The 12,638-nt window shown below is 39.5% G+C and overlaps 1 protein-coding gene across 7 annotated transcripts in view; it reads right to left on the minus strand.

Annotated features, from left to right (window-relative positions):
- cacnb2a (calcium channel, voltage-dependent, beta 2a) overlaps positions 1-12,638 on the minus strand; it is a 72,418-nt gene that overhangs the window by 9,676 nt on the left and 50,104 nt on the right. For 6 of the 7 annotated variants that reach the window (XM_028568782.1, XM_028568777.1, XM_028568778.1 and 3 more), the window contains 6 exons: positions 10,491-10,610; positions 3,314-3,436; positions 3,089-3,225; positions 2,896-2,972; positions 2,454-2,587; positions 95-175 (listed from right to left, as the gene is read on the minus strand). In XM_028568782.1, the coding sequence (XP_028424583.1) occupies positions 95-175; positions 2,454-2,587; positions 2,896-2,972; positions 3,089-3,225; positions 3,314-3,436; positions 10,491-10,610 (672 nt within the window). Of the gene's footprint in view, positions 1-94; positions 176-2,232; positions 2,253-2,453; positions 2,588-2,895; positions 2,973-3,088; positions 3,226-3,313; positions 3,437-10,490; positions 10,611-12,638 lie in introns of all 7 variants that reach the window. The other variant, XM_028568780.1, reaches the window with a different exon arrangement.

The following is a 12,638-nucleotide window of genomic DNA, read 5'->3' on the forward strand; positions in this document are numbered from 1 at the left end:
GGAGATATTAAGAGAAAACTGTTGAAAGGGGACACATATTTTGCTGATAATTTCCCAACAAAGGCCATGTTGTGTTTGAAAAGTTTTGACACACCTCGTAGCCCTTCAGTGACGGTCCAACCAGAACCACGGGCCGCATGGAAGGCACAACGTCGTACGGAGGAATGTGTTCCGCCTTAAGAGAGAAGGAGAAAAACAGTTGCACACATTTATGGAGACAAAGTAAACACTCAACATCACAAATTACTTGAGGGATTTGGAACAATGACCTAGACTAGATTTAAAAGCACTGGAACATTGTGAACCATGAAATGGGACGTCCCAGCTGGCCCGACAAAACACAAGCTTTCAATATATAATAGATTTGGCATTTCACAAATTTTAAGGTCATAAGGTTGTCGATACTTGAAAGCAGCTTAAAGTAAACTACAATATATTGTGAGGGATTACAATCTTTAGATAAATCCTCTCATTTCATGGTTCTGATGTCTAGAATAAAAAGGAAAACTGTGACAGGAAAAGTTAGTCGGACAGGGAGAAAAAGCCACAGTAGATCAACAGAAGCTACAACTGAAAAACGTGGAAGAAATTAGGAAACAGGTAGAAAAACTTGCTCACTGCTGTTGGGACGAAGTGGGAGCTCAGTCTGTTTAACAGCCTCAGTTTTTAATCAACATCACAGTCGAATAATCAGTCAGTCGATCGACAGAATTAGGGCTGTACCGTTCAGATTAGCCTGATTGGTATTGGTGCATCAGCCATGATGTAACAAGTAAAAACATTTTTGGGCTAATGTCAATATAAAATTTAGAAGTTTCTGCTATCTGCTCCCGTTTTAGTGCCACAGAAATCCCTTGCAAATGCCCTTAAATAAAATTGGTTCCAATGAGTTCAACCCGGTATTGTATACTGTGTCTTGATGCTTTTGTTGTTTTATAGAGAGCACATTGAATTGCCTTGTTGCTGAAATGTGCTATATAAATAAACTTGCCTTGATGCTGCTGTGAGTCCCAGGCATCTGAATGTTTGGATATGTCAGCACACTGGAGTGCAATAACAGTGCATGATCTAAGCTGAAGCTCTGTTGGAGAGCAGACAGCTGGGAAGCAGAGAGGATTGACTACTTAAAGGACTGTTGACTATTAAATTCACCACACAGTATTTTGTTTTTAATTATTTTCTCCTCTATTTGTCCTAATGTTCAAGCTGCTCTCTCAGTCTGTTATCTTTATGATGAGGGGATGAGTAGATTTCATGTTTGCTCTTCCTCCTGCACCTCTCCACTTTTAAACATTTTCTTTCTGTCTGACATTTGCTGTCGTCATAGTTCTTCCCTTGGGACGTTGTGGAAACTGATGCACACTACTGCTGACTAACATGAGGGTATTAATGGACAATGTGGTTCCGCACAAATACTTCTGGTAGCCTAAGTTCAACTATGCATTACTTGGTTAACGTCAGCATGGTCATGGGAAACTTCCATGTATGAGCGTTTTACAAAATTAAATTGACTTAATTGGATTTTAGTTTTTAGATGTGTTAGTGGATTTGCATTGATTTAATAAAAATTCAGCATATTGCATATATATTTATTTCAATGTTGTGATGTGGATTTTTCTTTAGCGAACAGCATTTGAAATGCAAAACATTACACCTGATAATAGAGGTTACTCACAATGAATCTGTCTGCATTACATGGTGACAACCAAAATAAAATAAAAGAATAGTTCACATTTTTGGAAATATGCTTATTCAAATAATATATTTTAAACAAACAAGATAAATTATGTTAGCTAGTGAGCTTTAGAGGTGCTGGTATGCAGATTATCTTACCTTTGAACAGAGCCAGGCTAGCAGTTTCCCCCCATCTCCAGTCTTAATGCTAAGCTAACCATCTCCTTTCTCCAGCTTCATATTGAAGACATGAACACATGAGAGTGCTATTGATCTCCTCATCTCAAGCTAATAGGTGTATGTACTCACAATGTTGAACTATTCCTTTAAACTGAGATATTCCCTAGTTTATTCAAAAGCTGTTCACACGGAGCTCTCACTAAATCAGGATCACAAGTTACAGACACACAAACAAACACAACACAGAGGTTTGCAGGAGCAGTGAGTAGGGTGAGAGGTCAGTACAGGGCTGAATCTCTAAAAAGGGTTTTTACAGTTCAGACCACAGAGGTAATCCCCAGACCCTGGTGAGCTGGTGCACTGCACGCCACGACTTACCGACTTCTGCTTCTGCTTAGCTGTGGTGAGACGGAAGAGGAGAAAGAGAGAGATTAAGAACAGGCATGCATGCTAACGGATGGGTGCACGCCGAGGGACGAGGACGGTGTTGTAGACAAACAGGACTGGCACTGAGTGAGGCCAAGCAGCCACAGGTATTTAGTCAAGAGATGTGCGGGCGGATAGAAGAAGAAGAGAGGGTTTGGTAGTCCAGAGTTTACCTTCTTAAAGAAAGGCATTCGTTTCTCTTTTGCTAGGGGTGACATGACAGTGTTTGGACTGGCTTTAGAGGAGCGCAGGTTGACTGGAAGCTCATTGTCCTCGGGGTCTAAGTCTGTGGCGTCTATGTCAATGGCTACGCACACAGACAGACAAGACCACCATCGCCATCAGATGAACACAAGATGTCACAGGTAAAGGGGTACATTTCTCATTGACAGTAGCACAAAATGTATGCTACGACACATTGACAGCAAATGAAAAATGTAAAATTACAATATTGGCCATTAAAACATAACTGACAGTCAACTTTATTGCAGGTAAAAACACAACGTATGAAAAATCTAGGTAGCACATTTTATCTTTAACTTGAATTCAATGGTTAAAAGTTGTTTTAAAAGACTCTATTAAGTATATATTAAATTTGCCTATCAAGCTACTCACCAGACGAAGGAGGAGTAGATTTCCGTGAGTTAGGAACCACTTCACCTAAACTAGAAGATGAGTTGGCTCCCAATTTACTGAAAAGAGAAAAAGCGTTCCACACGTCAGATCAACAACTCTTAAGAAGTCTACAATAATTTGAGACAACCTTCCAGCCGTGACAGAGAACTTTGGCGCGGATGAGGGTTTGTACCTGGAGTGGAACTTTCCCTGTTTGGCTCTCTGCTCCTGGAGGATACGAGTGTTTTCAAGCTTCACTGGACTGGGGATGAACCCGATTTCACAGCCTTCCTTCACCAGGCGTCCTATCCACCAGTCGTTGTTGAATTTCTATACAGAATAAGTGGGGACAGTTACCTTGAGCATCCTCCTTATTTCCCTTAGCATAACTGTCTTGCTTAAAAAGTTAACCACTCACCTCTTTGACATGGAGGAAGTCTTTAGCCTCAAAGGAGATGGCCATGCCTGGCACGGGGACATCATCATCGTGACACGGGCTGTAGTTGACATTTGTGCGAACAGCAAATGCAACTGGTTTGGTCTGCCGGGAAGAAAAAAAAGGAGGGAGATGAATGAAAATGTAGTCCTGAACATGTTTAAATGTTGATCTTTTTATGCACTGTTGGTGAGCTGTGATTCTTTTCTTTGTGTGAGGTGTAAAAATAAACCTGGGTGAGAGATATAAGTAGGCTCTGACTCATCCAGACTTTATATCTCTCCATGAAGGATTTGACTGCTGCACTGTCTCTCTTTTACAGGCTAAAACACTTCACAATTTAGAGTGATGCAACGTGTTAGCATCTGCAGCAATCACCACTTCATCACTAATAGTGAAACAGTACTCTTGTCTTGCGTTAGCACAAACAGCACTCGTGTAAATGGTTCATAAATCAATCCCACATTCTTTACAATGGTTGAATCAATAATGGCCTTCCTATCAGATCAGTGCTGACCTTCCTCTTTGGGACAAAAAGTCCATTGAGATAATGCGTACAGCTAATGACATGTTTCCTGTATTCCTGCAAGCCGTGATATAACCACCAACACTACAGTCCACATATAAGAGAGCAACTTTCTTTCTGTCCACAGATTTTTTTTGCACAAAGCAAAAGCAAATCTCCTCTGCCCATAGTGATGCATTACCTTTTTTTTACAGAAAGGGATTTGAGTAAGTTTTAATAAGGTCACGTCATGAAAAAATGTAATGGGAAAACCATATACTCACAGACAAACCCTCTGAATCTAGATCTCTGCAAGAGTAGAATATACCCATGTTAAGACACATCGCTTTAAGAATTACATAAAATGCTTTTAGACATAATCTTGGAGCCAGCCTGGCAGCAATGGCAGCAACAGTTGGCAACACGGCCATGCCCTCAACCAGATTACATTTGTTCTGCCTTTGACTGTGTGACTGACAAGCATGACAGAAGTCAACTGAAAAGCCAAAACGAATGCACAGGGAACGGATGTAGCTTAGTGTAATCTCTCAGCATAGACTCACATGCTGAATATTTACCTGCAGATGAAAGAGGGCAGGATAAGAGGAAGGGTGTGTAATACTCAGCTGGGAACCCAAATTGAACCCACTAGATCAGAGCTGTAACTTTAGTAAGAAAAATTATTTCAAAGTGCACTCAAATCTGGCATGCTGTAGCTGGTTTTAGTCCTGAAATCTGATTTTTCCATAGAAACCTAAAATTAAAATCTTTCAATAGGTTGAGTTTCAATTCAGTGCACATAAAGTACAAAGCAACGCAGATCTACACATTTATATTAGTAACAAGTTCTGTGTAACTTAATTAAAGAAACTCAAGTTGATTTGGAATAGAAACAAGGGAAAATTATCTTCCTACATTTTGAAGCTGCAAAAAACATGGATGGTGTTATCACTTTTAAATGTTTTTATGGCACATGTTCTAGCCTACAATCGACTATTAACATATGCAGAATAGGCTTGTGCAGATTGGCCACCAGATCGACTATCAATGATTGAAGAGACAATCGTTTGTTTATAAATATTAAAAATTTAAAGGAAATAAATAATTAATAGAAAATAAAATCTTCTCCCTACTGTGTTAGCCAGCACAAGTGGTTGAGACCAAAACAAGAGTGAATATTGGGCTTACATTCATTAGGTAGACATCAACATGACTCCAATTGCTAATGTGGCTATTTATCTCCTGGATGTGTAAATAAGCAACTGTTGCTAATAGGTTCACCCTATCAACCTAAAAGGTAATGCTATGTCAATGTTGTGTTCACAACTTGTTTCTGCTGCACCCAAGTGGCCACTAAAAATCAGTTATTGTAGATTGAAATACTCAATGAGATGAAATGACTCGTTTTAAAGATTAATATTGTTCATGCAGCACTTTCCCATTGACTTTCAACAATAACTGATTGGATTTGCTTGGGCCCGAGGCAGCAATGCTCAGTCAAGCTCAATACTATGAGAGTAATTCATTACTTTTATTGACGACAAGCGCACTCAACACTGTCCACTACTGCCTCATTGATATACAACAGGTGTGAAGGGACTGTGATGAACTATGAGGGATTATGGAAATAATGCATTAGTGAATCATTTTCCTCATGTGGACAGCAATGTAAATATTCCATGAAGTGATGGTTGTAAGCCGTGCGTGTTTGTCTGTGTCTGTGTGTGTGTGTGTGTGTGTGTGTGTGTGTGTGTGTGTGTGTGTGTGTGTGTGTGTGTGTTACATCTCCAGAGGAGATCATCCAATTCAATGTGCAGCGCCAGGACCCGTAGAGGACAAAGTGTCCTTTGCGTTTGCATGCATTGAGTCACATGGTTGAACATGCATGAAGGTATGAGTTCCATTAGTACACGCGGATGTATGGGTCTCATAGACTGCTGCCTCTTTCCTCCCCCCCTCTGCTACTCTGCTCGCCTTTATCCATCATGGCCGCCTGTCAGGTAAAGCTTTCTATAGGCCTAATGACATATTACGGACCTGTAGGAAATCACGAACACATACATGTTCTAACATGCCACCTTGTATCACCGGTGACTGCAGGATTTGTCCATAATGGCACATTTACACAGCAGTAGAGTATCTCTACATCTCCTGAATGAGTCCATACTGCTCTGTCGCTTCTTACGTAACACAGGCCTTCATTATGGATGCCATATTGACTGCAGTGAGGGAGGGAGGGAGGGAGGGAGGACAGGCTGAGGGTAAGAGAATGGGTAAGATGTTTGGGAGGAGGGGAAAAAGAAAAGAATAGGAAAGGAGGTGGACAGAAGACGATGTAGTCCAAAACAAAGCAGAGGAAAGGAAGTGAGAGGACACACACATTCATGGAGATAAGAAGCAGAGTAAGGATAAGACAGAGATAACCAGCTCAGGAGAAGCCCTATCTGTAACTGGGAACCCTGGGAGGCAGCACTATGGATGGACCACAGCCAATTAACACCGCATGATACTCGTCACAGTATCACACCATGAATATTTCCATAGATAAAACCTCTCAGTCATCTCTGTGCTTACACTTATTGAGTGAACACTTGCCCTTGCGGGGGCTTATATGCCTCTCCATTAGCAGCATGCACAGTCTCATGCTATAAATCCAGATTCCCACATTGCTTCACCTTGAATGTTGTGTATCGATTTGAAATGAATTCTCTTCAGCTACGTGCACTGGCCTCGGGCTGTACTGACAGTATGTAAAATGTATTATATGATATGAAAGGAGCCATAACCTTCACTAATTTAGTGTGGGAAGATATTTCTATAATTATCCAAGGTTGCTTAAGTATATTGTAAGTATGCACAGTAAGTAATAATAGGTGCTAACTAGCGCTTCCCCCTTCTTCAATACCACCACTGGGGTGCCCTTGAGCAAGGCCCTTAATACCAACCGCTCCAGTGGAGCTGCTCAGTGGCCAGCAGATCAAATGTGGTGTGAATGTGATCAGGGTTTTTCTGCAAAAGAGAGCATTCCTCTCAGTGTACTCATCTCTGAATACATTGCAGCTACCAGGTATTGTTTCTGTTTTGCCTGGAGTGAGATTATGCTTTTTTTTCTATGATGTTTTATCTACATTAAGTGTAGTGTGTGTGTGTGTGTGTGTGTGTGTGTGTGTGTGTGTGTGTGTGTGTGTGTGTGTGTGTGTGTGCACTAATTCAACAAGTCAGATTCTACAGTATATTGCATCCAAAGCTTCTTAAGAGACAAAGTAATCAATTCTGACTATGATCTGACCCACTACCTAACCATATAACCAACAGAAAATAGAGGAAACACTCATTAGTCACAACATTTAAACCTGCATTAACTGACTCTAACTGGCCATTTGGAGGCAGCGGAAACAACCTGTAAACACAACATTTGAAACATTAGTAATAGTAGAGCTGAGAGGAACTGCAAAGTGGATAATTATCTGAGGGTTCAAATAGTTGTTTCATCCATTGTTATAAAAAATATATATATATATATTGATTATAGCAGCTTTCATAATAATTATAAAGCCAGGCACCTTCAACGATCTTTTCATTGAAAATTTAGAGTCTCCAGCTCTAACTCGAGATATCCTCCGATTATCTAGTTTTCACAGACTAGTATTATTACTTATTTATTTTACAAAATTGATTAAGTGTTTGTTTATGGTCAATTAGAGGTAACAGAGGGTGTTTAGTATGTGTGAAGTAAATGCAAATACATGTTATGCTATGTGAAGAAATATATAAGGGCAACATTACAGGCATCAACTCTATCCCCACTCCTTACGAATATATGTGGTATGTTGGGGAAGTCATTGTGAATTACTGCCTATAAAGGCTCACAGTCAGAGAGTCTGCACTTCCTCTGACCCCAGCTCGCTCTCTTTCTGGTGGCCAGACCACTGAGAGGCTATTTTTTACTACTCATCTGTCATGTAAAATGCCAGCGGGGGTAATCCATGCCAGGTTATCTATAAAGCCAACTTATCTTTTTAATTAGTGAGCCAGAGAGGGTGACTCTCTGGAAAAACACCAACTTAGATCTGCTGGAATGATCAGTCTTTGCCAGCTATGAGCTACAGGTCTCCAGACACAGTGCAGGAGGAAAGTGTCTGCTAGAATGGATGGATAGCCAAAAGCTCAGTGCTTACATCTAATGAGCGTGCTAGCTGTTATAGACACTAAACACTCAGTGAAAGACAATAAACTAATTTTTCAGACACTTGCTTGAATTAATTTAAAAATAGAAGCTATCCAATGAGCTGTACAGCAGGAAGAGAACAAAATGTGCACAGAAGATAGTTGAATTACTTCATAGAGCAAAGGCATAAATCTTATTGGAGCCAGCCATTTGAGGGATTCTGTGAAAGCGAGCACTGATTGCAATTCCTGTCGCGCAAAGGCAAGCCTGTTCTGCCGTGTGTGTGTTTGTTTATATGCTGCCAATTGTGGCCCAGAGCAGGCTCTGATAAACAGTGACTCTGAACCCTCTGAGGCCCCTAACCTCTCACATCAGCAACCCCTTACAGCCGTTTCTTCGTCTTAGAAACCAGCTGAAATCGGCTACTGCTTCTCTCATGGTCACCATGTCCGTACTGCAGCATTTCCCACTAATCTCACCCCAGGAATAGTAAACAACATGTGATTAACCACTATTGTTTTAATGTCTGAGCATGGGCGAGATGAGTTGGGGAAGTCAGAAATAAGAAAACCTTGCTCCAAGTCAAAATTACACCAACTTTATTCAGAAATTTGACAAGAGTGGTGTTCTAAGTGGGTTTATCTTACTGCTCCCCACTAAAATCTTATAGGACCCTTACCAATCAAGTCAAGTCAATTTTATTTATATAGCCCAATATCATAAATTTGCCTCAAGGGTCTTTTTCGACCCTCGCTTCAGATAAGGAAAAATTACCCAAACAAACACCTTTAACAAGACAAAAAAAAACTTTGCCAGAAAGAGAACATGATAGCCAATTTTTCTGCCAATATAAAAAAAAGAATAAACATGTAAGCCGAAGAAATGAGACCAAAAGAAAGCAGACACAGCTTTTCATCTTCCAAAAACAAACCAACCAGTGTACAGTTTACATTATCATTTGAGTGATACCGGACATAATTCATTCAAGCATAACAAACCCTTCTGCGTCTCTGCAGAAACACAATTCTATACTTGTGGGGACACTCACTGACATAACACATGTTCTTGCTCCTCTACCTAACCATTACAACGACATAACTAACCTCCTTTACCCTGAGTTAACCTAAAACTAATTCTAACTTTAACCCTAAAACCTAGTCTTAAACAGTGTGTTTCAGGTGTTCTAACCACACCACATTAGCTATGTTTCCATCTACTTGCCATTAAAATTAACTGATGTTCGCCAAAAACATTAATGCGAATAAAGCCAATGAATGTGTGTTTCCATCTAACGGCTTTTAAGCGAATAAAAAACCTGTGCGTAATGACGTCACAAGCTGTGTTGTGGTCAAACTGTTATATCGAATAGATTTTAAGACATTTTTAAGTGTTTCCATTCATTTTTGCACTGAATCGCATAACATTCAAGCTAACATTTGCAAACAAGGTTTGCCAGCCAAAATGGATTGCGCCGTCTACCTACAAATTATTAATATTGAACAAACTGTAAAAGTACTTATGTGCCAGCTGACATATCAAGCTATAATAAGACAACGCTATCAAAACATTGCTATGATAATGCAGATAAATCATGGCATTTGTTGGATTGTTAGCAGTTATATTTGACTTGTAATTTAAATTCAAAAAGTCTCTTGTCTCCTCGGTAGTCCACTTATCTTCTTGTCTTTGTTGACACTTTCCGTGTCAGCAAAGAAAGCAGAAACAACCAAAAACTTCTATGGTTGCAACCATAAAATTACCTAAAACAGAATTGCAATTCATAATTCATTTGGCAAACGTTAACGTTTCCATCAGTTTATCGCATAAGCCATTATCCGATAAGATCAAACGTACACGCTTTGTGTCGATATTCATGAAATTCAATCTAATTTTACTGTTTCCATAAGGCATTTTTCATTCAGTTTTACTTAATTTGCATAAAAATGTGTGGATGGAAATATGGTTATAGTTTTATCTAATGTAAGGTGACCTTGGGTGTTTTGACAGGCACTTCCTAAATAAAATGTATTATTATTATTATTGTATCCTGTTATTTATAGGCAATAAAACATTTGCAAAGCTGTTTTTTTAAAGTGATTTTTAATCTGATTTGTAAATCATTTACAATTATGTTCGCTATCTTTCAGTTTTCTTCTTCCTTGACTTTTCGGGCGCATTGATATGCTTCTTTTCTAATCATCTGTCAATCATTGTGTGAGATCAGCAGCAGGTTTCACAATACAAACAAAACTGCAACCCTCTCATCAAGACACTGTTCCATAGCACTTGTAGTGTTACAAATCCACAGGGTACATTTAAACCTCAAGCAGAGCACAACACCCCCCCCCCACTGGCCCCTATTCTCAAAGTCTGCGCCACCTGTTCAAAATGTTCCTGACACACCCCTCCTGTTGCTCATACAGCACGTTTCAGTAGGTAGGAACTGGACAGAGGGACCTTAGCGCTGCTGAATTTTGGATACCAACCTTGGCCTTGTCGAGCTGTGCCTGAGCCTGTCGCTCAGCCTCTCTGCGCACTGCCTCCTTATCCTCCTCAAGGGACACATCGGAGTCTGATGGACGGCTGGTGTAGGAGTCGGCCGAACCCTGCAGAAACAGACATTAACACTTCAGCGACACACAAACACTGAAACTCAACTTTGTTCATTTGGTATTCACACTCTAAAAATCACAGGTGTAGGAGAAGCGGTGGCTTCACAGCATCTTAAGGACTTAATTTGCCTTGCATTGCCTTCCTCTCGAAATAAATGGTTAACTTTGGGAGTTGAGCATCTGATGTGCAACTTAAAAATGTGCAAACACACCCACACAGACTAAAGTGTTAAGCTCTGATCATCACAGGAATCTCAGTTGATTTCATGAAATAATGACTGTTAAGGCTGTGCTCCATAAAATGAGCAGGCATGTAATTCTACTATCAATCACAACTGCAACAACTTGATGAAAACAAATCCGTAGCAAATTATGGACACTTCCACTTTTTTTGAGAAAGGATGCCAAAGGACACAAACTGTCTTTCATAAAATCACATCACCAGCAGCTCTTCTATCCTTAGCTTTCTCTCAGCTGCTCGCCTGCAGATTTGTTGTAATCATCCTTATGTGACAAACACTGGGGGAAATATTAAAGAACACCAGGTCCCGGTATGTTTCTACTCAGACTCACATAGACCAAAACACACACAATTACTACCCTACACACTCCTGAATTAAGTGCATTGGTGCACACTACCACACACACTCATCTTGTTACTACATGAAAACAGATCATAAATAATTGCTGGGGTAGTTAAAATCTGAATGCTGAAAGGTAATACTTGCACGCTACTGCTATAGAGACCAAAGTGTTTACAATGCCCTACAAATAGTAGAGAACAGTCACACCAGACAAGCTGAAATTGAAAACAAAAAGATAAAATGGATAGGATGTAAAATGTATTTTTATACAACAACAAACTCATTGACATAGACTATACATACAACCTAAAAACTGCACTATGCCTTTAGGAAAAGCTAAGGCAGGAAAAACACAGTATCAGCACACAAAATGTGTTCTTAAGCTTACCCTCTATCTTGAAATCTATATAATTTATACACTTAGGATGTAATACATTTAAAATGGGATTTGAAAGTAGCTTAACCTCACCAAATAATTAATTTGTAAGCCAACCTTTAGTATGACCAGTTCAGCCATTTTTATTCTCTATGACCAGATTTAGTTAATCAAAACTGATACATTTCAATTACAGGAAACAGGTAGGGGGTAAGGTAGCTTTTGCTATCTCACTAGCTAGTTTAACTAAATTTGTCTCTCTTGCTTAGACTGCAGAAGGCTATTTATTTAGACATTTATATGCCTAAAATATAATATACATAATTAATTAATATAATTTATATACGTAAAAAAAATAACAAGTACAGCAAGTACGATTTGGGTTTTAATATGTTGTTACTCTTTGAAGGACAGCACTGATAGCTACAGCTAACTGAAATTAAATACTGATGAAAAACATACAACAATGCAAGGACAAGTTTTATAATTTAATTTGTGGATGTTGGATGAATACAGTACATTTGGACATACACAACAGAATAATGTCCCAGTGCTACATATCCATTTCAGTTGAGAGTCAGAAATGAAAGTCTAAGATTAAAAAGGGGGGATTTTAAACTAAGTGAAGGCAGTGAGAGCCTTTACCTGCACGCTACTATGCCACCCACACAAGGTCTTTCATTCATCTCACTGCACCATTACACTCTGCTGTCTGAGTTAAAAATAGCATCCCTCACTCTGAGCCTGATCAGAATTACCCAGCCATCACATACATACAAAGGAGGATGTCCTATCCACTTACATTACCTGACTTATGTATATAAATGAAACAAGTGGTGTTACTGTACATAATACAAGGTTATGCATATAATGTGTCCTCCATCTAACAATGAACCCCTGCTGCTTGTCAATTGCCTCTGTGTCTCTCATCCTCCTCCAAGATGTACCTGTTATGAATAACTCATTTGAAAACAAGCTCATTAAATATCCATGGGCTGCTTTTGCTGTCATCACATCCATGATCATATTAATCTCCCAGTGGCTTTTTTAAAAACATCAACA

This window comes from Perca flavescens, chromosome 22, assembly GCF_004354835.1.
Source record: "Perca flavescens isolate YP-PL-M2 chromosome 22, PFLA_1.0, whole genome shotgun sequence".
NCBI classification, from domain to species: Eukaryota; Metazoa; Chordata; class Actinopteri; order Perciformes; family Percidae; genus Perca; species Perca flavescens.